The sequence below is a fragment of the Desmodus rotundus genome, chromosome 6 (assembly GCF_022682495.2).
Source record: "Desmodus rotundus isolate HL8 chromosome 6, HLdesRot8A.1, whole genome shotgun sequence".
Taxonomy (NCBI): domain Eukaryota; kingdom Metazoa; phylum Chordata; class Mammalia; order Chiroptera; family Phyllostomidae; genus Desmodus; species Desmodus rotundus.
Window position 1 is genome coordinate 139,637,962 of NC_071392.1, and position 27,381 is coordinate 139,665,342.

General features: G+C 43.9%; 2 protein-coding genes across 4 annotated transcripts in view; one reads left to right on the forward strand and one right to left on the reverse strand.

The window, feature by feature from the left end:
* The window catches only part of PDE6A (phosphodiesterase 6A), a 50,896-nt gene extending 49,330 nt beyond the window's left edge, over positions 1–1,566 (reverse strand). For both annotated transcript variants that reach the window (XM_045185141.2, XM_024576949.3), the window contains exon 1: positions 951–1,566. In XM_045185141.2, the coding sequence (XP_045041076.2) occupies positions 951–1,424 (474 nt within the window). In that variant the 5' untranslated portion in view covers positions 1,425–1,566. The remainder of the gene's footprint in view (positions 1–950) is intronic.
* Positions 1,567–8,974: 7,408 nt separating this feature from the next.
* On the forward strand, positions 8,975–26,701 carry SLC26A2 (solute carrier family 26 member 2). 2 transcript variants are annotated; one of them, XM_045185058.3, is made up of 6 exons: positions 8,975–9,053; positions 9,600–10,060; positions 16,534–16,716; positions 18,320–19,049; positions 20,266–20,370; positions 21,004–26,701. In XM_045185058.3, exons 4-6 carry the CDS (start codon positions 18,345–18,347, stop codon positions 21,781–21,783), a joined length of 1,590 nt encoding a protein of 529 aa, XP_045040993.1. In that variant the 5' UTR covers positions 8,975–9,053; positions 9,600–10,060; positions 16,534–16,716; positions 18,320–18,344; the 3' UTR covers positions 21,784–26,701. The 2 variants fall into 2 exon arrangements, with proteins under 2 accessions (XP_045040993.1, XP_024432794.1); XM_024577026.3 differs by having other exon boundaries at positions 20,266–26,701.
* Positions 26,702–27,381: the final 680 nt, after the last annotated feature.

The window sequence follows — 27,381 nt, forward strand, 5'->3', positions numbered from 1 at the left end:
GGAAGGGGACTGTAACAGAGGCATCTGGGCTGGCCTCCCTGAGGAAGTGGCCTTTAAACGGAGATCTGAAGGATCCGTAGGAGTGGGCCCTGGCAGAGGGCTGTCTCAGAGCTGCATAAAGTGATCGGCCCCAGGAGATCAAAGAGGCCTTTGTCAAAGCTGCCAGTAGACTCCCATGGAACACTGGACTCTTAGAAGAAGCAGCCAAGTGCTCAAGCAAGTGATCAACTTTGGCATTCCCTGGACGGAATGAGACAGGCTGCCAACCCATGTCTCCTGATGTAATGCACCAAGAAAAACACCACGTCACCTCCGCGATGTCGCTGCCAGAAACACGGGTCTGAATCTAATCATGAAGACATGTCAGACAAGCCCACTTTGGAGGGACATTTCTGCATAATATTTGGCCTGTCCCCTTCAAAAACATCCGCATCAGAGAAAACAGACAGACTGAGGACTCCTTGCGGATTCAAGGAGACTGTAGAGACAACACCATGTGGGTGCAGCTGAGACAACTGGCAAAATTAAATATTGACTGTTTATCAGATAATACTATTGTATCAACGTGGCATTTCCTGACTTCGATCATCATACTGTGGGTATGTGAGACCTGTCCTTGTTCTGGAAATACAGAGCAAAGTACTTAGGGTTAAAGGGCATGTGGTCTGCAATTGACTCCCAGGCAGATCAGAACAAATGGAGACATAAAGCAAATGTGGCAATTTATAGGAAAGTGAATTTAAATGAAAGATATACAGTTCTTTGTACTATTTTAAAACTCAACTAAGTTTTTTTTTAATAAAAAGACATAAATAAAAAAGTAATGAAATAAAGAGAAGCACCAACTCATCACCAGCCCAGTCTGGCAGCCAGCAGCTCCCCACCCCACTGGTACCCCAGAACCCCATGAGTAATGCCTCCCTGCCCTCCCTCTTATGGGGAAGGGATACCTCTTCTGTGTTGGGGACGTTGATGAGCTTCTTAGAGTGTGCGATGTGGCCCACCACGCCCATATCCAGGGGGAACACGATCTCGGAGTCGGGCATCACCAGACACTCCTCAAGGACGGCATCTTTGTGGACGTTGAAGAGCCGGGTGGCTAGCTCTGCAGTGCCATTTCGGGCCCTGTACGTGAACAGGCTCATGCGGTCTGCCTGCAGGAGGAAGCACAGCTTCTTCATGACATTGAAGATGCATTTCTCAGCCTGCAAGTTCTCCCGAAAGTCCCGCAGGAGGTCAAAGATGATTTCGCTCTCCTCCATGCTGCTCAGCGAGTGGTAGTTGCTAAAGTCCACGGCGGCCTCCTTGGCCCCCAGCAGGTCTGAGATGACCTTAGCCCGGTAGTGGAGGTTGTAATACTGTTTAGCAAAGCTGACATTTGAGTCCAGGAACTTCTTCACCTCCTCTGCTGTCACCTCTCCCATGGCTGGGAGGTCCAATGGTTACTTCCGTGGAGGGGCTGAGACTGGCCCTCTGAGGCCAGTTTTGCCGTCTGTAGCAAACCTGAGTTGGGATGTGTTCTGCCCCACCTGCACTTCTGTAGGTCTTGTCTGTAAATCTCACAGATATCGCTGCATAGGAGAGGGAGTGAGCTTGGGAGATTAAATCATTAACATTCCCCAAGAACAGGGATTATGAGGATCAGAGAGCTCCAGATGCTGCTGGGGCCCAGCGGGAGAAGGCCAGGGTTCTCTTTTCACCTTGGCCCCGTAACAACTAAGGAAAGATTTCTGCACAGAGCTGGAAGTGAGCTCAACTAAAAACAAAATGAAGCAAAACAAAAAACACTGAAGCAGAGTCTGCAAAAGTGGCGGCACAAGGACCACATCAGGTTTGACACAGAATCCTCCATTAACTGCTTAGCAGAATTGTATGGCTTTTCGTGGAGAATCGGAAGATCTAATACTGTGTTCACTTTCCTCTACAGCAGGACAGGTTAGAACCGAAAGGGGCTGCCAGCCCAGCCCCTGGCCCTCACCCTACCCTCTGTGCCCCCTTCCCCAGGGCCTCCCCAATTTGGGGCTTCACAGTGCATGCTCACCACTCAGCTGGCTTCTCCCGTGTACATTACGGGTGTGGCACCCATGGGCCCCTATCTCACAATCTCTGCATCAAAGTCTTTCCCAGCTTTAGTTTTCAAAGATTCTCTCATTTTAGAATTTGAAGGTCCCTCATAACTACAATATCTTTCATAGTTTTTCTTTTATTACAAAATACATATTCACCGTGGAAAATAAGCAAAGAAGACCATTAGTTGCCCATAACCCTGCTACTCAGAGGTAATCTCTAGTTAACATTTTAGTTTCTGTCCTTTCTGTAGAGGCCTACCTTTATTTCAAATCTGTCAAGCCCCCAACTATTCTCTCGGCATTTTAACGTGCTTTTCCTGGCACAGTCTCTCCCTTCTAGGGTAATCAGTCGGAAGCACACACAGTAGTCTAGATTTTATCAGCTCAGGTAAATCTCGAAACACCAGATTCCTTACTGAAGCGCCGCTCCAACACAGGAGGGGAGGAGGACACTCTCTTTGTGGACGAACTGTACTTGAGCCTCCCTGAACATATCTGCTGGGGCCCAGCATCGCTGTGTTGTAAACACTGAGGAATGCAGGACTATAGACCGGCTGGTACTCTGAACTAAATAAATGAACTTTAATGGAAGGTGACTGCTTCCTTTGTTGTAGAGTATAATACATTCTTGGGTACTGCACCCATTCAGCACTGTGCCTGGTCTGGGCAAGCCACGCAGTGACATGAACGTCTCCAAACACCCCCACCGTAAACAACGTGAGCCCTCTGTCCGGAATGCTCTTCCCTGGCTCTTCAGATACCACCTCCCCCTCAGCCATAAGGCTCAACGTCTCAGCTAATGCTCATCATCTCTAATTGTCTTATCCCAAGTAGCTCCCAACTGCCCCTCCCTGGTTCCTGCCCATCATGTCATCTATTTCTTTCCTGTTCTGCATTTATTACTATTAGAAATTATCTTGTTTGCTCTTTGTTTCCTTGTCTGTTGGATGTCTTTACCTCTATACTGTGAGTTCCATGAGGCAGGGCTGATATATGCAGCAGGGGGCTACATCCTAACAGGCCTGTTGTACACCCTGATTTTAAACATCAGTGGAAAGGTATCAAGCTTCTTTCATTGGGAGCAGGGCTAACAGTAGGGTTGGGAGAGGTTGTTTTGTGTAATCAGCCCAGGACCTGCTAGATAGAGGGAAACAGGATTGTGGGCCCAGCTCTGCCACTGACCCATTCTGTGACCTTATTAAGTCTTGTCCTCTCTCAAGGCTTTGGCTTTCCCTACTAACAAAATAAGAGTTGAATAATGTATCTGTAACACTCTTAGACCCACGACTCCGAACGGACCTAGACTAACAGAAGGTTGGCCGGGAATGGCTGACCTCTCTGCTTCTGACCGTGAGCCTTGCTAAAGGATTCTCTTGGACGAATAGTTGGGGCTATTTGTTTAGAATGATTGTTACTCCAAATTTCACAGGTGAGGAAACTGAAAAGCTTTGAAAAGTTAGGTCACTCAAATCACAGGTGATTTTTTTAGAATTCTTTTTATTGAGATATAAAAAGATTCACAAAATATAAAATCACCATTTTGAAGTGTGCAGGTCAGTGGCTTTTAGTATATTTGTTACACTGTAGCAGCAGTAATGTATTTTATCTCTCTGTGGATGCCTGTTCTGGATGTTTCACATAAATTGAATCATACAATTACGTGGCTTTTTGTGTCTGACTACTTTCACTTAACGTTTTCAAGGTTCATTCATGCTGTTGCATGCATTAGTAGTTCACCTCTCCATTTTAATGGCCATTGTAAGTTATTCCATTTTTATCCATTTATTTGTTAATGGACATTTGGGTTATTTTCACTTTGGGGCTGTTGTAAGCATTCGTGTGCAAGTCTGTGTGGGCGTGGTTTCAGTTCTCTTGGGTATATATACCCAGGAGTGGAGTTGCTGGGTCCAAAGGTGATTTTAAGGTGCTGAGCCTCAGAGCAGACTGAAGTCATACAGGGAGAGCCTGGGTGGTGTGGCTTCAGTGAGAGGTCTGGAGGGACAGCCACCAAGGTCCGTGTGCTGAGTCCCTCTCCCATAACATCCACAGATACCTTTCTTCCTAGGTCCAGATGACATCAGCCTGGGGGAATGTACTAGCCCCACCTCCCACCTCCCTGTGGCCCCACCCTCCTGAGGTCACACCCTGCAGAGGAGTCCAGCCTGAGCCCAGGATGCAGGCTCTCCTGAGGGGATCTGGAAGGGGTCTGGGGCAGGGTCAGAGGGGAAGCAGAGACACACAGGGAGCCCTCTCTCCACACAGCCCAATCTTGGTCTGTTTTAGCCTGATGAACTCTGCTGGCCTCACCCTGAGGCCTTCCTGAGACCCTGCCTCACCAAAAAGGTCTGTAGGCCCCCAGTGGTGGAGGCAGCCCTTGGTGTACTTGGAGGCTTTTGCTAAGTGGCCTCAGACTGTGAATCTCTACCAACCTGGTAAACACCACTCACTCCTACCTGGTGACTCACTGAGAGTGAAACTCTCACACTGCCAGAGGCTCTTTCAGTGACTGAACCTAATAGGCAGCTGGAAATTGGAGGTGGATCTTGGGGATGCTGTGGGCCTTTTGCTGACCTGCCCTCAGGCTCGGTGCTGGTGGAAGCCAGACGTGGCATGCAGCTTGGCCCCTCCCACATGCACCCAGGCCCAGCAGAGGCCACCAAAAACTGTGGATCACTTTGTAGCTCCAAACGGGTAGCTCAGGCCCGTCACAGCCAGTGCCTGACTGGCTATTGTGGAGAGTAAATGAGATACCATGCTGTACAGTGCAGAACGTGTAGCGCAAAGCTATGCACCCAGTGCCTGTTAAGTTGAACTAATGCAATTGCCCCTGTTGGACATTTTTGTCCTACACGAATGGCAATTCCATACTGTTCAATTTAATACGAGTTATCCGATCATTATTTGTTATCGTAACTATCAAAGAGTAACAGGATTACCCTAAAGATAGTGAGATCTATGTCATTGTAAGTGGAGGACAGGGCAAAGAGAATTCAGACATCAGTATTTAAATAAGAAGATGAATCTGGGGATAGCAAGTTAGTAAGGAGGCTGTTGCAATCTTTCCAGAAATCTGAGGAACCAGCAAGAAGCAAGAAGAGTGTGAGAAATGGCGGTGCAAGCCTGGGTAATCTGTGAGTCGGGGCCTTGGCAGGAACCTTGGCACTGAGTGTCCCCCTTCAGCACATTTTACTGGCATTAAATGTGGATTTGGCCTCCGTTTCCCAGTCAACGGCCTTTCCCCTCCTGGTTCTCCAAACCCCATGGCCTCTGGCCCCATCAGCCAGCCCTTAGAAGGGCTGGAACAGCCTGCTTGGTCCCCACCCTCATTTTATGCTGCCCTGGTGCACTCCCATATTTCATTGGCTTTTACCCTTCACCTAGAGTTGATAGCAGTTCCTAATTGTCCAGCCACCTGTTGACTTAGTGACTTTATTCAATTACTTGGATTTCCTGTTGGGTCTGTCCCTGGAGCTTGGCTAGTCTGTGAAGTTCTCTTTGTTTTACCTTGGGGGTCTAACCTAAGCCAGTGGGTGAGCCATGTAAAAGTGTCTTTATGTGCATTTTAACCTTCGATGCATTTTTCAAAAGCTCTGATTCTGAAAGGAATCTGTAACTCAAAAGCAGTTAGGAATGTTGGGGAATCCTGAAAAGTCAAGTAAAATTAGGTCCTGAAAACAAGCTTTGTGACCATACTAGCAGAAAAGGGACAGCTATAAGGATATACTTGGGCTTTAGAACTGGATGAGCCGAGTTCGAATCCCCTCCTGTAATTTACAAACTTTGACGGTGGGCAAATTACTTAATCTCTGGTCTCAGTTTTCTCATTTGCAAAGTGTGGATAACAGTGATACTTATTTTAGAGAGCCATAGTGAGGATTAGAGGCAGTGTATGGACTGAACGTGGTTGATGGACAGTTCTCAATAAATGTAGCTATTAATAATGATAATGTCAGCTAAGTATGAGGCAGTGATGTTCAGTAAAAAGAAGAAGTAATGCAAACATATTTATTTTCCTATCATTTTTTAACCAAAAATTTTATTGTTCTCTTTAGAAAGTAATATATGTCCGTGTTGTAGAAAATTGAGAAACTTTGGGTAAATAAAAAGAATAGTCCCCACCCAGAGAAACATTTTGATATACATCCTTCTTTCCCAATCATATAAATATAATTTTTAAAACAAAACTGTGATTGTACAATGTATATATTTTTGGCAAACAATATATGTAAACATCTTTATGTGCATTAAATATTTTTTTACTATGTGATTAATGGCATCATAGATTTCTATTGGGTGGCTATAGTAGAATTTATTTAACATACTTCAACTGTTAGTTATTTAGGCTGTTTCTATTTGATATTGTTAATGAACATTTGTGTTGTTAAATCTTTACACACTTGCTTGATTCTATTCTTATGTTCTTAATTTAAAAAGAAACTTGTCCAGAAAGACAAAACAATTTAACTACTAATTCTTTAAGAAGTTGTCTGGCTATTGAAAACTATGAGAGTTTAAATTAAAAAAAAATAACGGGAGAGTCAATATTGTAAAGCAGAGATCATGTTCCATTTTGAATGGCCGTCTTCCCCAGCACTAACACATGTCCTTGAAAACAAATCCAGGGCACTGGAGCTTGTGATCGCCGTGAAACGTCAAATAACAGATCACTTGCTGTATCTCAATATTTGTGACAAGCATGAATTCTGCTCCACCCCAGGTATAAGAGTCACATTTCTTTTCTTTCTCCAAATCAAATGTTGTATGTTCCAACCCCCCATCCCACAGAACTGGCAGGATATTTAATCCTAACAATCACGGTGACTGCTGCCTCACCCCAGGTTCAAGTGAACACCTCTTGGTCTAATTCAGTCCAGCAGGGGAAAAGCCCTCGGGCCGTCAGGCCACACTGCTACCACTAATGTGCCCCTCGTCCAAGCTGGTGTGGACCCTAAAAGGCCAACACTGTTCTGCTCTTTACCTGGGAACAGGGGTTGTTGCTATGGCTCCAGCCTCCCAGGGCAGAGACAGGCCCCAATCCTTGCCATTCAAGGGTCCTGCAAAGCCTAGGCCCCCGTCTCAATCCCGGGGAGACTTTCAAAAATCTCCTCCCTCCCTGATTACGTGGCTCTCCATCCTTTTCCCCTCCAGGACAATTCAGCCTAATTTCCCTCAAAGGTCCAAAGCAGGACAGCATCTCTTTTTGAGCCTGAGAATGGCAGCTTCCTGCTCTGCCACACAGTAGCCCTGAGAGGCAAGAGATCTAGAAGGGCCAAGCCCCTTCTGGGGACTGGGGAAGAGGGGGCAGAAAAAAACACCTATAATCATTCAAATCATTCAAAGTACTCTTTGTAATATATATATATGTATATATATAAAGGAACAACATAAATTCCCTCAATGTTTAAATAAATGACAATACACCCAAACAATAGAATGCCACGCAGCTGCTGTGGCCAAAGATGGCTACCCCCCAATTTCCCATCCTACATGTTCTTACAATTCACTCTGACACTTTGCCCTTTGAGGCTTGGGGTCTATTGCCCTCCCCTTGAAATCAGACAGGCTTTTATAACTTTCAACCAACAAAGTGCAATAGGAGTAAGGCTATGTGACTTCTGAGGCTGAATCATAAAAGGCTATTATACAGCATCCTCTTTGCTTGCAGGAATGCTGGCTCTTGAAGCCTTTAGGTGTCATTTAAGCACAGACTGCCCTGAAACTTCGTGGTGTGGGGAAGCCCAAACTGGCCCACACAGAGAAACACAAGAAGCTACAGGAGATGTCCAGACGGCCTTCAGCTGCTTCATCCCCTACTCCCTGCCCCAGCTGTGGCCACTGTCTGACCGTAGCTCTATGAGACACCCCAGGCAAGCTTTTACCAAACTCCTGACCCGCAGAAACCACGGGAAATAACAAAATGATTGTTGTTGTTAGAAGCCATTAAGTTTTGGAGTGATTTGTGACTCAGCAACACATAGTCAGATATCTGTATGCACTGATATGGGATGATCTTCAAGGAATAATATTAATTTTTTGAAGTGTAGAGTAGTATATATTGTGTGTTCACTTGGTTTAAAATATGTATATTTATAGCCTTGTACATGCATAGATCGCTGGTTTGCCAACCATAGGTGTTCATTAGAATCTCCTGGGAGGGGAGGCTCTAAAAATTAAATACATGCCTGATCCCACTCTACACCAATTCAATCATAATATCTGGGGATAGGACCCAAACACTGTTATCTTTCAAAAGTTCTCCAAGAGATTCTGATGTGCCGCCAGAATTGACAATTGCTGGTATAGAATGACCTGGAAGGAAGCCTAGGAAACTGGTGCTGAGTTTGTCGCCACAAAGGGACACTGAAGTAAGAATGAGGAGTGTGGGAGGGAGATTAACTTTTCATTGTAAACTTTGATTTTAAAACTTGTTTATTCTACTTGGACATGTTACCTATTTCCAAAAACAATCAAACACCTATAGCAGGGAGAATGAATCAGAATAGCAAATTAGGAATAACCCACTCAATAATGGGAGTCAGTTCAGGGACCACTATTCTGAGGCCTCAGAGGAAGTGACCTGTCCTTCCCGGGGCCACTTTCCAGTGGCTGTCCAGAAGTGCTGAGAAGGTGAACCTTGAAGTGGCCTCTGACCTGAAGTGGCTTATTTGCTGGACCAAACACCCCCACTTACTATATCATTAATTACTCTTTGGGAAGCCCTTGGGACAGAGTAATGTCCACTCATAATATGTGCCACTCACCTCACGAACCTTAGACCAAAGGGAGGACAAATGCCCAGGCTTAGGTGGGACCGGGTAAAGAGATCTGGGTTCTGGCTGGGCTACTGACCTGCTGTTATCGGGAAAAGTATATTATTAGCCAGCTCTCCACTAGCAGAGACTTGGTTATCTGTTTCAGCTCCTGGATTCCCACTGCAGAGAACTGTGGCATTGGTCAAGGTGAGATAGGAATGGCAGACCACAGGTGAGTTCCATGAGACCCCAAGGATGTGTCCATGGGGTTATAGGGGGAACCACGACATTAAATAGCAGCCTGGGATTCTGAACTGGAAGGGAGACAGGCTCCAATGGCTGACGTAAATTTTCCTCTTTAGAACCATCCCCTTGCCTTGGAAAAAGGAGGATTGGGATGACATTTTGTATTTACTTTACATTTTAATTTACATTTTAATAAGAGCCTCTGGCTCTCGGGCCTTTTGATGGAGAATAAATCACACCCGGATAAGAGCCTCTAATTTTCTTTTCTTTTTAAAAAATTTTTGTTGTTATTCAGTTACAGTTGTATGCCTTTTCTCCCCATCCCAATGTTCACAGCAGCACAATTTACAAGAGCCTCTAATTTTCTAGCTGGCCTTTTCTTTTCAGGGCCTCTATTTCCCCATCGGTAAGGGGAGGGGTGGCAAAGAATCAGAGTTAAAGATGATGTACGTGGCAAACGCACAGGACTTCACAGCTCTAGGCAGGACGCTTCCGCGTCGTTCTAAACAATTTTTTTCCTGCTACACTGTAGGGATTACGGTGAACAACCCGTGAACTCCCACTTGCTGATTCGCCGCCGCGCGAGGCGGGGGAAGGACCTCCCCAAGAATACGTGACGCTTGGCCCTTTCTGCCCAGGCCAGCCAATCGCAAGGAGGAAAGCGGCCAGGGACGGCACCACGTCCAGTCCGGCCCAATCATTGGCTGGCGGCCGCATCTCTTGCCAGTTGTGCCACGTGACTGCCACGACCGGGCAGAAGCTCGGAGTTAGGTGTCTGCACACCTCCTCTCGTACCGGGTCCCAGCGCTCATTGCTCCCCGCCGGCCGGGCCCCGCCTCCTCGGGGGCAGGGAGATGGGCGGGGAGGGGAACGAGCTGGTAAAAGGGAGGTTGGCTCAGGCCCGGGCTGCCTCTGTCCGCGCGGTCGTGTGCCCTCAGCCTCGCACGCCAGAGGGCTCATCTGCGCGGGGTCTCATCGCGCGGGGTAGCCCAGGTGAGAATTGGGGAGGGGACGCGAGAAGGGGGGAGGGAGCGATGCCGGCCTCCACGCGGTCAGCGGGCGGCTTCTAGGGTCGTCCTGGCTTGTGTCCTCGGCGTGTTGGGAGGAAACCCGGACCAACGGTCGCTGTGGGTGTCGTGGCCCTGCGGTGGTCGGGGTTATTTCCTGGGGAGGCGGAGGCAGGGCGAGTGTCAAAGTCCCACTCCCCTACTTTGTCATCCCGGCCCCGCTCCTCGGGCTGAGGGCTTCCCTCCGCCCTCCAGCCCACGCGACACACCGAGTGCCCCCGCATCTCGCAGATAAGAGTATAGCCGTTGGGACCTGGATATGTGGGAGCCGTCTCGAACCCAGATATCTAGGAGCAGAATCCAGGAGAATGAGTTGTCACCACTACCTTCTCCCCATGCCCCCACAGATGGGGAAACTGAAGCCTGGACACCGGAGAGGACTTGATTAACTCGGTTTCTAAAAACCACACACCTGGTTAAGTACAAATCAGGACGTTCTTGGAGACTCACAGACCAAGTTGAAATTCTTTCCCTGGATAGATTGAAGACACTGAAAGGACACAGGGAGGACCAGGGCCTTGCCCAGAAGTACACAGCAAGCCATTTGCAGAGCTAGGTCTTGTACTCCCAAACTGCTATTAGACTGGTCCTTTCCTTGCATGGACTGGGGACAGCAGTGAGTTAGAAACGTGGAGGACTTAAACTCCTTTCTGGCCGCTAGACTAGTCCCCTCCCCCGCCTCCCCGCCCCTACCCCGGCCAGCCCCACCTCCGGACCTTGTCCCCAGGGCTCTTGATGTGAAGTCTGGAACTAACGTAATATCCAACATTGGGTTAAGCAGAAATTCTTGTTTTCGAAAATTCAGTCAATAAGAAACGGAGAGCTAAACCTGTTGGAAAGAAATGAGCCCCTCCGCCCTTATCCTTCAGGATTCGCAAGGGACAGAGACTACCAGCTATAATTTATTGAGCAACAGCTATGTGCCAGGCACTGTGTTAGGTACTTCACTTGTGTTAGTTTTACAGCAGCCCTGCAAGTTAGGTGATGCTATCCCCACGTTACAGGTGAGAAATTGATGCAGAGAAAATGAACTTTTTTACCCAGTGCCATGCAGCTGTGGGACAGTGTAGCTGGGATCTGTGTGACTCCACATCATACCCAATATTTCTCCAAGTTCGACCTTCAGCTCACTGGCTCATAATCATCAGGGTACACGGTCTTCGATCACATCCCTGGACTTGCCTGAGAACCTGCATTTTAATAGATCTCTGGCTTAATATCATTGTACGCACTATAATGTGCTGCCTTCTAGGGGGACAATCTAGAAATGATCCATTCAGGGCACTGCTGAGATCTAGATTAGATTTATTAGGGGCGATTTTTGAGCATTGATATAACTTTTAGTGAGCACAGACCCCCAGGCAGACGCTTGCCAAACTGTATAATTTGTTGACACAAGTCTGGTTATTGTGTGTGTTGGGAGGCGGGAGGGGATGGAGGGAGAGGGGTAACTCTTTTTTCTTTAACACATAGCTGTTATAAACTATCATTTATCCATTCACTCAACAATATTTGCTAAGAATTTATTTGGGGGTATTGATACAGTTGTGAATAAAGTAGAGGAGGTTACTGCTCTTGTGGGAAAGACAGACAATAACAAAAAAGTAGATGCTTAGTAGGAGATGGTGAGAGGATCAGGGAGAAAAATAAAGCAAAGCGAAGGAGGCAGGAGTGCAAGGCAGGGATGAGCTCAGGAGGGAGGCATGGCGGTGGCAGTGGTGCTATTTGATATATGCCGTGTTGAGGAAGGAACTGATTAAGGCAGCATTTGAGGAAAACCCTAGCAGTCCAGTTAGAGGGCCGGCAAAAGTAGATGGAGGCAAGAGCCAGCCTGGCTTCTTTGACTATTGCCGGGGACACACATTATTCTAACCAAAATGTAGCTACAGATGTAAATAGCACATCATCACTCCTAACAGAAAAAGAAAATGCACATATTACCAATGCATGTGTATAGTATGAAAGATAAAAGTAATTTCATTCCTAGTTCTTTTACCAAACCTGCTTCCAGCAGTTCGTTCCCATCACTAATTAAAATTAATAACTCAGAAACGAGTTGTGCACTTGGCCCCAGCATCGCTTTGAACTCTCTCCCGAGGCCTCTTAGGAAGGAAACAAACACATTTGGGGGCCGTGTGGTATTTTAGAGAGAGAGCTCTGCTTCGAAATTGGAAGATGAGGTTTGGGAACCTGGTTCTACCAGTTGAACAAGTGACTGAACTTTGAGTTTTTCCATATTAGAGATAGGAATTCATATGCTGTTCTCCGATTTATCGAGAGAGGTGTATAATGGGAGGTGTATATGAAATCTTTTTGAAAGCAGCAAATGACTGTGCAAGGAACTATGTAATTCTTTGATCATGATTTTACATCGTTATTTTCTTCTTGGGTATTGTTTTGTCATGCTTTATACTAGAGTCGGCATAAAGAATCAGTACGTCATAGGGCCTGTACTGATACAAGCCTTATGGGGGTTCTTCTTGTTTCGTCACAGACATAAATGAACATTGCTAATAATTTGCGATAACAGAAAATAAGAGTTTTTGTCTTCATTATTTTTACTTGAAATTTCACCTATATGTTCATTTCAATGAGTGTAGATGTATAGCCATACATACCAAGTGTGAGGCATCGTGTTAGTGCTGGGATATGTGGAAATGAGAGTGGCTCTAGTGTTCTCACGTCAACTTCAGTGCTAAATAGTTACATGTGACACGCTGGGGAAGCACAGCTCTAGAAGTTTCAGCCCCTTTGTCCTCATTTGGACATCTTACAGAAATCTCAAACCTGTGAAACCGAAAGCCAAACTTTTTGTTGTCTCCTGTCTTTCCATTTCCTCCTCCATCCTTCCTTTCGCGTGGTCCACCTCAGAATTCATCTGAGGTTTGTCCATTTCCTTGAACACCAGATGATGTAATAATACATAATTATTTATCAAATGAATGATATAGTAAGTGATTTTCTCCAAAACCTTCCGAGCCTATGCACTGCCTGCAGATTAAAGTCTGCTTTTCTCCCCCTGCCACAAGACCCTTCAGAATCTGCCCCGGGTGGCTTCCCCTCCCACTGACCTCCCAGGGGCTTTGGTGACATCCTAATCTCTTGATTCTTTTCCTCCAACCTCAGAACTATTGCTGTTTGTGTTTTCTTCTCCCTAATCGATTTTCCACGTCCTTATCTTTTCAACTCTGGCCGGACTTCAGAGTGCAGGTGAGATACGTTCTTCCCGTGAGGCTTTCTACAGAAAATTACAGCTCTTTGCGGATTTCTCCCCTGCTTACATGCTATGATCGTAGTCGATGGCAGCTTCGGTTTTATTCAACAGGGAGGTTGTAGCACACACACACACAATTCGAGCAAACCATTCTGTTTCAGAGGCAGACTCTACCGTTCCCCTCTGAAAACTATTGTCCTCTGAAAAGGCATTTCAGTTTTACAGATTGCAACACCTTTGGGTAAGATTATATGCTGTAATTACTGACTAAAAGCAGCCGTTGTTTCACTTAACATCTGCACATTTCCCAATAGAAGCTGGCTGACCCCTTTGGGCTTACATGGCAGAGATGCCCCTCTCTTCTAGCCCAGGGCTCTGGGCCAGTCGGTAACTCACGTGGAAAATTGCGCCGGTGCTGCGGTTAGTCACCTGGATAAGACTGCCTTCCAGGGAGTCAAGTGCTCATTAAAGAAGAGCATGCGGATGTGTCTTCAGTGTCGCCTAAACTGCCATGATACTTTAATATGTAAATCTAGTTTTCAGATATTTTGTTGGGTTTTTCTCTCCCATTCCTGTAGGGTAACATGGAAGGTTCAAATGTTTTCCTCTTGCGTTAGCCCACTCTCAATTATGGATGTTAATAGAGAAGGAACTTAGCCTCGATGATAGAGTAGAATCTTGTTTTATTGAACTTCATGGAATATATAGTTTGTATTTCAACCTTCTCAAGATGGGAGTCTGGCTGTAGACTGTATTCTAAGGGTAAACACTAATTTCTTAATTTTTATTAGCAATTGGTGAATACTATAATTGAAAGCAGTAACAGAATTGGGGAAGTGAGAGGATTTTTGTACAAAGGGATATTTGAAAGAGATGTTCTAAAGTAGATATTTCCACTTACAAATCAATACTGCTTTGCACCCACCTTTCTCTGTATTTGAGTTATGTGTTTAGTGATCATTTTAGTTCCTATTTTGGAAAGCATAGTATGAACACTTAAAGACGAACCAGAATGGAGCTGGTTCTCAAGGAGCTTAATGTGTATGGAGGGCATACCTACCATTTAGTTTAAGGTAATTTTTAATGTAGTTCCACATTGTTTTGGTTTTTAAAATATGTTTGAAAAGGCAATAAATACGATTTCAAGGGCAGTTTGGGGAGGTGATTGGATAGGTAAGGAGACTACAGACAATTTCTGGATCGAGACTGATGGCAGAATCAGGTCCACTTCTAGGGCTGTTTGTGAGTGAATGCCTATGTTTGTGAGAGCTGGAGATGGAGGAGGACCGTGGCCGTGAGTTATGGAGAAAGAGCATGGTAAAGGTTTGTAGATTATTCTGGGTAGCAGGTAGGTGGACCTCGGTTACGCAGAATAGCTAACCCTAAAGTGCTGGCGGTCAGAGAAAACCCATCAGATAGCTTGTAGGAGTAGTAGGTGCCGTGCTCAGAGAGGAACTACCCTTGGAGTCCTGAAATCTGGATTTCATTACCTGGCTGAGTCACTTACACGCTAAATAAATTACAAAATTGGACAAGTCCTTTCACTTATAATCTATGTACGTATTTAAAGTGGGCTTCTTATATGCAGAATGTAGTCAGGTCTTATTGTTTTTATCCAATCTGAGAGTCCTGTCTTTTATTTGGAATTTTTAAACCATTCTTATTTAATATGCTTATTTATTATATGTTTGGATTAAACTCTACCATCTTGCTAGCTGTTTCCATCTGGTTTTGGTCTCTTTTTCTGCTTTCTCTTGGGTTGATTGAGAATTTTTTATGATTCCATTTTATCTATGCAATTATAGATAAAATAACAATTGACATTATGTATACTTTTAAAAAATTGAGTGGCTACTCTTGGGTTTACAATATACATCTTTAATCAGAGCCTACTTTCAAATAATATTATATCACTGCACATTTAATATAAGACATTACAATTCCCAATTCCCCCTCCCATTTTCATGCTATTATATTCATACATTTTATTTTGTAAGCTATAAACGAATGCATTCTTATTTTTACTTTGAAAGTTATCTTTTAGCCCTGGCTGGTGTGGCTCTGTGGATTGAGCACCGGCCTGCAAACCAAACAGTCGCCAGCCAGGGCACATGCCTGGGTTGCGGGCCAGGTCCCCAGTTGGTGGCGTGAGAGAGGCAACCACACATTGATGTTTTCCTCTCTTTCTCCCTCCCCCTCTCTCTAAAAATAAACAAATAAAATATTTTTTTAAAAGAAAGTTATCTTTTAGAACAATTAAATATTTTTTAAATAAAAAATGGATTTTATTTTGTCTTCACATGTTCCATTTTTGTTGTATATTGTGTAGCCCAAGTTTCTTCTCTTTGGTGTATGTTTATATAGTGGTACTGGTCTGCTGGCATTAGGTCCTCTTACTATTTGTTCGAGAAAGTTTTTATTTCTCCTTCATTTTTTGAAAGACACTTTTTCTGGGTATGGGATTCTGGGTTGACAGTAATAGTTCTATGATAAAGGTATCTTCTGGGTTGTATGATTTCCAGTAAGAAGTCTGTTTATATTCTTATGTCTGTCCCTGTGTATGCAATGTTTTTTTTTTCCTTTGGCTATCTTTAGGATTTTATCTTTGTCTTTTGTTCTTAATAGCGTGAATACAAAATGGATAGGTACGGGGTTCTGTTTTATTTATTTATTTTATTGGACCTTCTTGGTATTCTCCGAGATCCTTGGATGTATAGTTTGGTGTCTGTCATTAATTTCGGAAGATTCTTGGCCATTTTGTCTTCAAATATTTCTTCTACCCATTTTCTGTTTTCTCCTTTTGAGATTCTAATTGTGCATATGTTAGATTGTTAATATGTACCACAGCTCTTACATGTTCTTTTACATTATTGTTACTGATTTTTGTTGTTGTTGTTTTTCTCTGTATTCCAGTTTAGACCATTGCTATTGATCTAGCTTCAATTTCATTGATTCTCCCTTTGGCTTTGTCAAGTTTACTGATGATTCTGTCAAAGGCACTCCTCGTCACTGTTACAGTGTTTTTCACTTTTAGCATTTCAATTTAATTCTTTCTTACATTTTCCATCACTCGGTGGCAGTTTGGTATTAATTTTTTATCTTTTTTCTTCCCAGAAAGCTGCCATGTAGGGCAAGATGTGGATTATTTTTGCTTGCTTTTCCTATGCTGCTTTTGCGTATCTTAGGTTTGGAAGAGCCTTTTGACCCAGAAATCACTGAGAGCTGGTCCAGAACGGAGTGATGGGACAGGAGAATGCACGCGGAGTAGGCCGGCCCGACGGTGGGAAGTGAGGAGAGGGCACACACCGGCTGTGCTGAGGAATGCAGACCTGCTGTGTGTATCCACCATTCTGATTGACTTACTCAGGGTAAGTGGCCATCTAAATCTATTCATTTGTTCCCTATCTGTTAAACAAGACCATCAAAGTAACGATTATTTTACTCTTGTATAGTGGGATGACACTTCGTCCTAAACAAAATTAATGTGGGTCACTTTTCTGTGTCTTGGACATCTTGGTAATGTTCGGTTCATAGAACTTCACAAGGGCCTATTTTCTGTCAGTTCCAAAACAGGAAACTTCCTGAGTTGTCAACATACTATATTTTATCTCTCTCTGACTATAGCCATAAATTTGTATATTCATTTATTCTTTCATTCAGTCAAACATTTTGCAAGCCTGCTGCCTTAGAGTTACTAGATGACATTCACTGATGATTACAATGATGAACACGATGTCCTTTCCTTGAGGGGCTGGAGAGACGCCTGCTTCACAATACAAGAGGGAGGTTAGCCCTATAATGGAGGGGTGAACTGCTGTGGGACCTAAAGGGTGTAATGATTCATTCGGGCGTGCAGAGCTTGGTCAGGGCTTTGCATACAAGGATGCATTTTAACTGGGTTGTAAAAATGATTAGGATCTTGATGGGCAGAGAGAGGTGGATGGCTGTGCGAAGTTAAGCAAGCAGCTAACACAAAGGCACTGTTTTGTGAAGTATTTGGTAAACAGTCTGTTGCTTTGAGAGCCTGTTGCTTTTTCCTCCTCTTTTATTATTACAAGATTTTTGTTGTTGTTGCCTCTTCTTTCTTTTTGGTTAATTTTGCCTTCTTCCCTTCCCTGTGGGTATTAGTGGAAGGTCATAGGGCACTAGTTCTGTAGTTTAGGGCCCAGTGATGCAGGATCACCTGGTTACCGTCCAAGTGGAAGTGCAGGCCAACAGCATACCTCTGTTCAGAGTGTGTGCATAGTGTGTGCATACAGAGCGTGCGCATAGACTAGTACGGCGGTCAGACACTTGCCCATCCGCCCACCCCACGCTCTCGGCATTGTTTGCTTCAGCTGTCTCTTACCAGCTGCTCTCTCCTCCTGCCTACCGAGCAAAGGAGTGTTGTTCAAAGACCTAAATGCATCTGCCCCAGTTTTTTTCTTTTTCCAAAAAGCCTTTATTTTTACTCTTTCACTTGCTTTTTCTTCCTTATATTTATTTTCAATAATTAGAGAGTTACTTAAGCCTCACCTCCCCCACCCCCAAGACCATTTTCCTTGTTTCAGGGACTTGCAGGTAGGACTGGAGGTTTGGGACCAGTCCTATTTTGCGGTATATCTGGGAGTGAAAAATCTGAAAAGAAGACAGTTGATAGCATATAAAAAGGAGGAAACAGGGCACCCTGATACCTTTTCTGGAGAAAAAACTATAGGGGGATCCAAGCAGACATGCAGAAGAATCCGTGAATGATTTATACTCTTGGGATATCCTGTATCCGGTGAATTATTGGCTTTGACTTGGCTGTTTGTGGTCTATTTTTTTTTTCCCCTGACCAAGACAAATGAGGCTCAATTAAGGAAAACGAGTGTAAGATACTTACCCAAAACTAGACTCCTGTCAACTCTCATGAATGACAAATAGGGCTGTCGATATGTTGAGCACTGAGAATCATTTAATCAGTTAACTCTGTTACTTTCTCTGGGGTAGGAGGCTGACGCAGCTATCTCCAGAAATGTCTTCGGAGAGTGCAGAGCGGCATGGCCTTGCGCCCAAGGACTCGGTTGAAGGAAACGGCCAGTACAGTCCTCCGTCTAAGATCCACGTGGAGCCTGAAAAGGAATCCAGTACTGACTTCCAGCAATTTAAGACCACTGATCCATGGAGACATTATCCTAGGATCTACATGGAACCTGAAGAGAAATCAAACGCCAACTTTAAACAGTTCGTCATCAAAAAACTACAGAAGAGTTGCCAGTGCAGCCCAACCAAAGCAAAAAATACGATTTTTGGCTTCCTTCCTGTCTTGCGGTGGCTCCCAAAGTATGATCTGAAGAAAAACATTTTAGGAGATGTGATGTCTGGCTTGATTGTGGGCATTTTATTGGTGCCCCAGTCCATTGCTTATTCCCTTTTAGCTGGCCAGGAGCCGATCTATGGTCTGTACACCTCTTTTTTTGCCAGCCTAATTTATTTCTTACTGGGGACTTCTCGTCACATCTCTGTGGGCATTTTTGGAATACTGTGCCTTATGATTGGTGAGGTAGTTGACCGAGAGCTGAACAAAGCTGGCTATGACACAGCCCATAGTGCCCCGTCTTTAGGGATGGTTTCGAATGGGAGCACCTCATTGAACCTGACGTCAGACAGCGTATGTAGCAGAAGTTGCTACGCAATTACAGTGGGCAGCACCGTAACTTTTATGGCTGGAGTTTATCAGGTAAGAAACAGTGGCATGAGTGGGTGTTTCTAGCAAAAGAAATCACTACACATGAAATCTCAGATCGGTTAGGGGTCTTAGATATCACAATTATCAAACTATCACGTGAATGCTCCGGATATGTGAGGGGTAGATCCAAAATTCAAACCCTGGGTTGACTCTCTGTGTAAGATAAGGCTGCATCTCTCTTCTCAACCCTAGGCTGCAGCTGCCTCTTAACCGATGAATTTTAGCCAGACTTTAATTATTTGGTTATAAAAATTTAGACCAGAAAGAGACTCCTGACCACCTAGCACAACTCCTTAATTTTCTATGTTGAGAAACATTGCTTTGCCTGAGATTGTGGGTAGTTGGTTATTGGCAGAGACAGCACACAGTCAGGCCGGGATGGTTACAGGATGGGGGTGGGGCGAGGATGCATGCAGGAATTTTTCAAGCTATAATCAGGGGTGTCCAACCTTTTGGCATCTCTGGGCCACGCTGGAAGAAGAAGAGTTATCTTGGGCCACACATTAAATACACAAACACTAACGAAAACTGACAAAAAAAAAGTTTTAAGTAAATTTATGATTTTGTGGTTGCCCACATTCATAGCCATCCTGGGCCACCTGTGGCCCGCAGGCCACGGGTTGGATACCCCTGCTAGATGATCACCTCCTGTTTCCTTTAGAATTTCTAAAGGTAGGAGTTTTCTTGGCCTGTTGAAAACATTGAGGAACGCTATTTTATACTGTTAGCCAGGAGAAAGGATTAGAAATGAAATCCTTTTTGGGTCTCCCATAGAACCCACTAACCCGCCATTCCCATCATGCCCCTGTCTTTTAGCATCCAAGAATCAGTGACGGCATTATGTCCCCGTTACAGACGTTTGGAACCAATAAGGGAAGGGGAGGAGTAGCTCGCTTTATCTGGTGCTCGGATGGGGAGGAGAGGGGCTGGAGGGGTGTACAGAGTTGTTTTAAGAGCTTGAGAAGGTAGGAATCCTAAGTTCTTGTTTCATTTGGGCTAATGAGGAATAGTGTGCTTAGCCCTCTGAGTGTCAGTGAAATGAGCCCTGTCTCTTAAACGAGAGGTTGGATACATGATTGCATTTTTTCCAGCTCTGACAGGCTATGACGCTCTGCTGGTGTGTCTCCATGGAAGAACAGCCGGGGTAATACAGGGTTTAGAGGCTCTTTCCTGCTTATATTTAACACTTGTATTTCCTTCCTTCCAGGTAGCGATGGGCTTCTTTCAAGTGGGCTTTGTTTCTGTCTACCTCTCAGATGCCTTGTTGAGTGGATTTGTCACTGGTGCCTCCTTCACTATTCTTACGTCTCAGGTTAAGTACCTCCTTGGGCTCAGCCTTCCTCGGAGTAATGGCGTGGGCTCACTCATCACTACTTGGATACATATCTTCAGAAATATCCATAAGACCAATATCTGTGATCTCATCACCAGCCTTTTGTGCCTTTTGGTTCTTTTGCCAACCAAAGAACTCAATGAGCGCTTCAAGTCCAAGCTCAAGGCACCAATTCCTACTGAACTCATTGTCGTCGTGGCAGCCACATTAGCCTCTCACTTTGGAAAACTGAATGAGAAATACAATACCAGTATTGCTGGACACATTCCCATTGGCTTCATGCCCCCCAAAGCCCCGGACTGGAACTTAATTCCTAGTGTGGCTACAGATGCCATAGCTATTTCTATCATTGGTTTTGCTATCACTGTATCACTTTCTGAGATGTTCGCCAAGAAACATGGCTACACAGTCAAAGCCAACCAGGAAATGTATGCCATCGGCTTTTGCAATATCATCCCTTCCTTCTTCCACTGCTTTACTACTAGCGCAGCTCTTGCAAAGACGTTGGTTAAAGAATCGACGGGCTGCCAGACTCAGCTTTCTGGGGTGATGACAGCTCTGGTTCTTTTGTTGGTCCTCCTGGTAATAGCCCCTTTATTCTATTCCCTTCAGAAAAGTGTCCTTGGCGTGATCACTATTGTAAATCTCCGGGGAGCTCTATGTAAATTCAAGGATCTGCCCAAGATGTGGAGGGTTAACAGAATGGATACAGTTATCTGGTTCGTGACTATGCTGTCCTCTGCACTGATAAGTACTGAAATTGGCCTGCTTATTGGAGTTTGTTTTTCTATGTTTTGTGTCATCCTCCGTACTCAGAAGCCACAGAGTTCATTGCTTGGCCTGGTGGAAGAGTCTGGCATTTTTGAGTCCATGTCTGCTTACAAAAACCTGCAGGCTAAGCCAGGCATCAAGATTTTCCGCTTTGTAGCCCCTCTCTACTACATCAATAAAGAATGTTTTAAATCTGCTTTATACAAAAAGACTCTCAACCCAATCTTAGTAAAGGCAGCTCAGAAGAAGGCAGCAAAGAGAAAGACCAAAAAGGAAGCAGTGAGTCTCGGTGCGATCCAGGATGAAGTGGCCGTGCAACTCTCCCGTGACCCCTTGGACCTCCACACCGTTGTGATTGACTGCAGTGCGGTCCAGTTTCTGGATACAGCAGGAATCCACACGCTGAAAGAAGTTCGCAGAGATTATGGAGCCATTGGCATCCAAGTTCTGCTGGCTCAGTGCAATCCCTCTGTGAGGGATTCCCTGTCCCGGGGAGAGTACTGCCAAAAGGAAGATGAAAACCTTTTTTATAGTGTACACGAAGCGATAGCTTTTGCAGAAGAATCTCAAACTCAGAAAGGAATAGGTATTCCCAACGGTCTGAGTCTAGTGATCAATTGAATAAGTAGGTGGAAGGAAGAAGAATGTCCAGCCAGTAGCAACTCGCATACTTGAAATTGTAACTTATGGCTAAGCATTATTCTCCCTTCAAAGCTGATGGCCTTTGTAGATACACAAATGCAGCAGAGCTTATAGTTAGGCAGGATCAAGAAGACACTATTGTGGTGTCAGGCCCTCTTGCAGAGAGCCAGTATCCTTGCACTTAATATCTGTTGAGTTGGACTGTGAAGTAGCCCTAAAACTTAAAGACCATCCTCTCTGAGGATATACGCTTTTGGATTCTCCCTTCTCCAGAAGTGAAAGGGGTGAAGTTGGTGTTTACGTGAGATGTGCTGGAGCCGACATGATGCGGCTCTTTGGAGAGAGAGTGGGAAGGAGGCAGGGAAAGGGTGTGGTGCCAGCTTTTGTATCAGCAGATCAAGAGGCCTCAAGAGGAGCACGAGGTAATAACTACACAAATTTGTTCCTTATTTGTGCTTCTCCATACCCAGTTCTTTGCTCCCCAGACGGCAGTAGGATCTCTGGCTTTTAATGGGAGAGCACCATTCCCCACCTTAAGACAGGGAACCATGGGCAGGGGCCTGTCAGGAGTCTGACGGCTGGGCATGTTTGTGACATCCTACCAGCCGACTTCCCATTACACAGAACAGTCTGTCACACGTCTGATGTTTTTAGTCATGCCTTTTTGTTTAGCGGAAGTAGGGAAGCAAAGAGCTCTTCCTAATCAGCAAAAATAACGGGAATCCTCTCTGTCTTTTCCGTGATCTCTCTCTGTCTCCGTTTCTCAGTGTCTCTTTACCATTAAGCTCTATTTGAGCTTTCAGTAATTTAGGGTGTTTTCATGGAATCGGTCCTAAAGTGCTATGTCTGATTAGCAGTGACAGGCTTGCCAAGAAAAGGCAGAAGCTGACCCTCTGATTCTGTACAGCATTTTAAAGGAACTGGAGGCAAACCCTCACGGACAGATTGCAAATAGGAATGCTTGACAGCAGTTCCCTTAAAATTTGTGTACTTAGCAGGGACTTTTTGCCTTCGCATGGCATTTTAGCTAGGGTCAGTTGGGGGTTGACAGTCTCTCGAATAGAAGTTACCGTTCGTCTTTCCTCTGCAAGAAAAATTATTGTAACCAATAGAAAAGAATGCACAAAGCTTCCAAAGGAACATCAATAATTAATTTGTAGATGTTTTAGTGAAAACTCAGATGCTTACTGCCATGGACTGTATTGATTTACAATGAATATTGATGACAGTGACAGCTTTTAACTCTCTGGGCCACCTATACTGTTATGCAGGCGGATTTAGGAGCATCGCGTTCCTACAACCCAATTATTTATGACAGCCGACTGCAGTTCACGGCTTTAGGAAGAGTTGCTTTCGAAAAGCAGAATGTCTGACATTGAAAGCTTGTAGGTCTGTATCTGGACCTTGATGTGAGGGAAGAAAAAGCCAGGTTTTCCAAAATTAGGACTAGCAGGCTAATTTATATGAGATCGAAACACTTAGCTACACCATTGAAAACAGACAAAATAATCTTTACAAAAGTGCAAAATTATTTTTTAACCTGCCCCTACACTCTAAACGACTTAAATATTTATGAGAAGGAAACCCTAAGTGTTGGGCATCCGTACCTGCAAGTGGGGCTTTTCTAGTGGTACAGCTGTGCCCATCTGTTTACATGGACAATACCTTCCCGTTGTTAAAGCACTTTCTCCGCAGGAAAGCTGGGTGTCTGTCTTTGAGGTGACTGACATCATGATTAAATGTGATAGCGTCCTGAGTTTTGACATCCTTTCAAAATGTAAGTCTAGAATTTCAGAAATGTTATCTCCTCTTTGTATTTGTGGTTTGTTGGGGGTTTTTTTTAAGCTAATATATGCCCATTCTATCCAGTCTTATGAATGGTAATAGTAAAATCATAGTATCTTGGTCTATCATTTGTTTTTAACCCTTGTGCCTTCCTCCCCTAAGCCAGGTTTGAATCCACACCATTATAAATGTCTAGTGGGGGTGTCCAACCTGCAGCCCACGGGCCGCGTGCAGCCCAGGATGGCTGTGAATGTGGTCCAGCGCAAAATCATAAATTATTTAAAACATTATTAGATTGTTTTTGTGATTACATGTCACAGTGTATTTAATGTGTTGCCCGAGATAACTCTTCTTCTTCTAGCGTGGCCCAGAAATGCCAAAAGGTTGGACACCCCTGGAGGCTATGTGAGAGGAGAGTACATGTTTACATGTTTAAGGCAACTCTATAACAAACACTGACACAGGAAAAAAAAAAAAGTTAGTCCAAAGAATTTGAAAAACCCTTTAGAAGAATGGAGTAACAGAATTTGACCTTTACCTAACATTTTTCTCTATTTGTGATTATAAACAGTTCTGGAACTTTATGTAATTAGCTAATTCTTGAATTGTGCTCTGGTTTGTATCTCTCCCATCCAAACAAACAAGAGATTCTGCTTTTGGTAGCCAGTTATAAAAACAGTTAAGATTTCCCTAAAATTGAAGGGAATAGGCCATTGAAAAGACCATCTCTGACAAAACAAGGGAGAGGACCGGGGGACCTGGTTGAATGGATCCCAATCCCTGGTCAGCCCCACCCAACAGTAGGGAGGTCAGATCTAGGAGCCCCCCCCCCCACCTTAGTTTGAGAGCGAGGTCAAAAACCACTGGGTTCTGTTTCTAGAAGGAGAGGGGCACAGATTCACCAAAGATGAAAGAGCTGAGGATGGCGCAGTAGTCAGGGCTGGGACAGAAGCCCGGTTGACCTACTCTGAAGCTCTAGTAACTACAGTACTGTATGTGCCTCTGATGGTTGGTAAAATTGACAGATGTCTAGTTGACAATTACTTTTTAAAATGTTTAATTAGGACCAAAGGAAAACGAGATTTGGGTAGTCTAACTTAGCTTTTAAGCAGTAGTAGACCTTGAAGCCAAATTTGTTGCTAAATTTGCACTATGGTATGTGGTGATCTTTAATCATTTATTACACTCTCTCTGTAACTTGTCATTTAAGAACACATTGTCTGGGTGTTAGTTCTGTTGTTAACATACAACTGAAAAAAAGGCTGTGGTGAGTTTCTTGGGAATTTAAAATTGAGTGTGGTAGTTGTGATGACAAATTCAAGGTCTGTGATCCCTATTAATGTTTTTAATGAACTGTTTTCCTCTCTGTAGTGCTATAGATGAGCTATAGGTTCTTTTTGCATCAATGTAGATAATTCCTCAAACACTTCCTGAGGACCTGTGCCAGAGTCTAGGGCTCTGTGCCAGGTGCTGGGACTATGATACTAAACCCAGGAAGGCGGGCTGTGTGGTAACTTTAGTGGGTGATACCCAGTGGCACTTGGAGGTGTTTCATGGAGGTGCTGAGCTGAGCCTGGACTGAGGTCTGAACAGGAGGCAAGCAACTGAGGCAAACAAGGACGCCTGGATGCGCCTGGTATATTCAGAGAAAGATTCCACAGTGACATGGTAAAAAACCAATTGATAGGATTTAGACTTTATTTAATTTCTCTGTTCTTTAATGTTTCTCTCTTCTTCCTTCCTCTAATGGTTTATTTATCTGTTCTAGTGATGCCTTATTTGAAACTGGGCTTAAAAACTGCAAAAGGAAGAAATTGGGTTTAGAAAGCTTTTAGGCTCTGAAGCATTCTGTCTTTTTTCTTTGTATAAAGATTTTGATAATCATGAATGCAATCATTTAATTTGAGTGCTAAAAACATGAATGAAAATTCTGATGGAATAGGCCAAAATAACACACCAGCTGATTTATCATAGACTATTAATAAAGTAAAATACTATTAAAATGCTATAAGTTAAAGGTATGTTTTAGTTTTTTTAAAAAATATATAGTAGTAACTGAGAATGGAGAATTTAGAATTGGGAGTGGGGGAGATTTATTTTTATAAGGTAATTTTTATTCTGACAAGGACTTTTTTTAAAGGGTTTTGCATTTTAAAGTAAACATGTTAAATAGAGTTAGAAAGGTTAAATAATCATTATACTAAATCATGAGGTTTCTTTGGTGGGTATTTTCTTTTTCTCTTAGTGATGTAAAGTAGGAAGAAGATACTTAATTTTGAAAACTCGAATAATGAAGGACACCAAATGCCTTCACTGGAGATACCATGTTTGTAAGTCTGGAACCATGTATAAAACCTTACTTGGACTTGAATTATGAATCTGAAAAAGGCTAAATAATTACATTCTTATTACAAAACACCAATGACTACGTTTCAAACTGAAAGCTTTTCAGTTGGCAAACAGAGAAGCAGCCTAAGCCAGAAAGGACTTCTACCTGCAGGTTTAATAAATTCAAGACGTTCTCTCCCCACACCCCGCCCCCTGCCCCCTCTACACTCCCCATCCCTAGAATAATAATATAATACTTGAAGTCAAACAGCTGTTGCCTTTTAATTCAAATCAGTTAGGAAATTATTGTTTGAATTCTGATGCTTCCATGATTTCTCAAAAATTAGTGTGACAAATTTATATAAAATGCTACGCTTTTTTGTCTCTTCTGCAATTTTATATACAAATCGAGACTATCAGGGTAACACATGAATGAACTCAAATTCTGAGTCTTGTCTATTCACTAAAAATGTATACTGCCTTTTTTTTTTCAATTATTCAAGACCAATGACTTTTAGGAACATGTTTTATACCACATGTATCTTGTTTAATCAAAGCAAGTGCCTTGATGCTGTTCCACATAAATCACGCTCAACCCTCTGTAGGATGAGATGAGTTGTCGCCGACCACAGCCTGTTACAGGAGAGGGAGGGTTGGTTTGTGGCAGATCCTTTTCTTCTGGAAGGATATGTTCATGATGCTTACTACCTAAGACCGTGTATGTGCTGAGATCTGGAGGTGTTACTTCATTTGTTGGCTAATAAACTGTTATGCTAATAAAGTATTCTGTGTCTAAATTATTTAACCGCAAGGAGGGTTCTAACTAAGAAATACATTTAGATCACCAGTGAGCTTTAAAATACCATCTTTACCTTTGGAGAGTGATTCAGTCATTAATTTTTCCCAACTGTAACCAGAGGATCTACTCTTACAGAAAGACATAAAACCTCAAGAAACCCAATTCTTTCCTTTTTTGCTTGTGGTCCTGAGGAGTAGGTTAACCCTTTGGGGACTCATGTTTTCCATCGGTGAAGAGGGAGGGACTAGATTGCTTGAGGACCCTTCAGTTTTCATGTTGCAAGACTTCTATTACATACGTGTTGGAATTAGAAACCCAAATCAACTCATGTTCTACTGCTGCCCAACCTTTGGAATTTTGTGAGTTTTGAGTCACATTCTTTTCATCAGTCTATTGAGACTATATGGACTAAGAGAGCTGGGAGTGGAATTTCTAACTGGAGCACAACATTGTGAGAAATAATTACCGTAGTGCCTCCACCATCTCCCCATACCTGCGGCGAAGCCTCTTCCCAAGTGTCCTCCCCTTTCTGCATCTCAGCTATGTGGAAGAAGTGTGGGTACAGGGGGAAGGACAGTTTTCGGTCTTCCTTTTGCAGTACTTTCTCTCAATCTCTACCCTGGCAGAGAAATTACAGGTGACTACTAAGGTTGCTTCCTGTGGCT

Excerpts from the sequence above, each read along its gene's own strand:
- SLC26A2 (XM_024577026.3), top strand. The coding sequence starts at position 18,345 with ATGTCTTCGGAGAGTGCAGAGCGGCATGGCCTTGCGCCCAAGGACTCG. Across the intron at positions 19,050-20,265 it reads TTATGGCTGGAGTTTATCAG|GTAGCGATGGGCTTCTTTCA; the intron begins GTAAGAAACAGT and ends CCTTCCTTCCAG.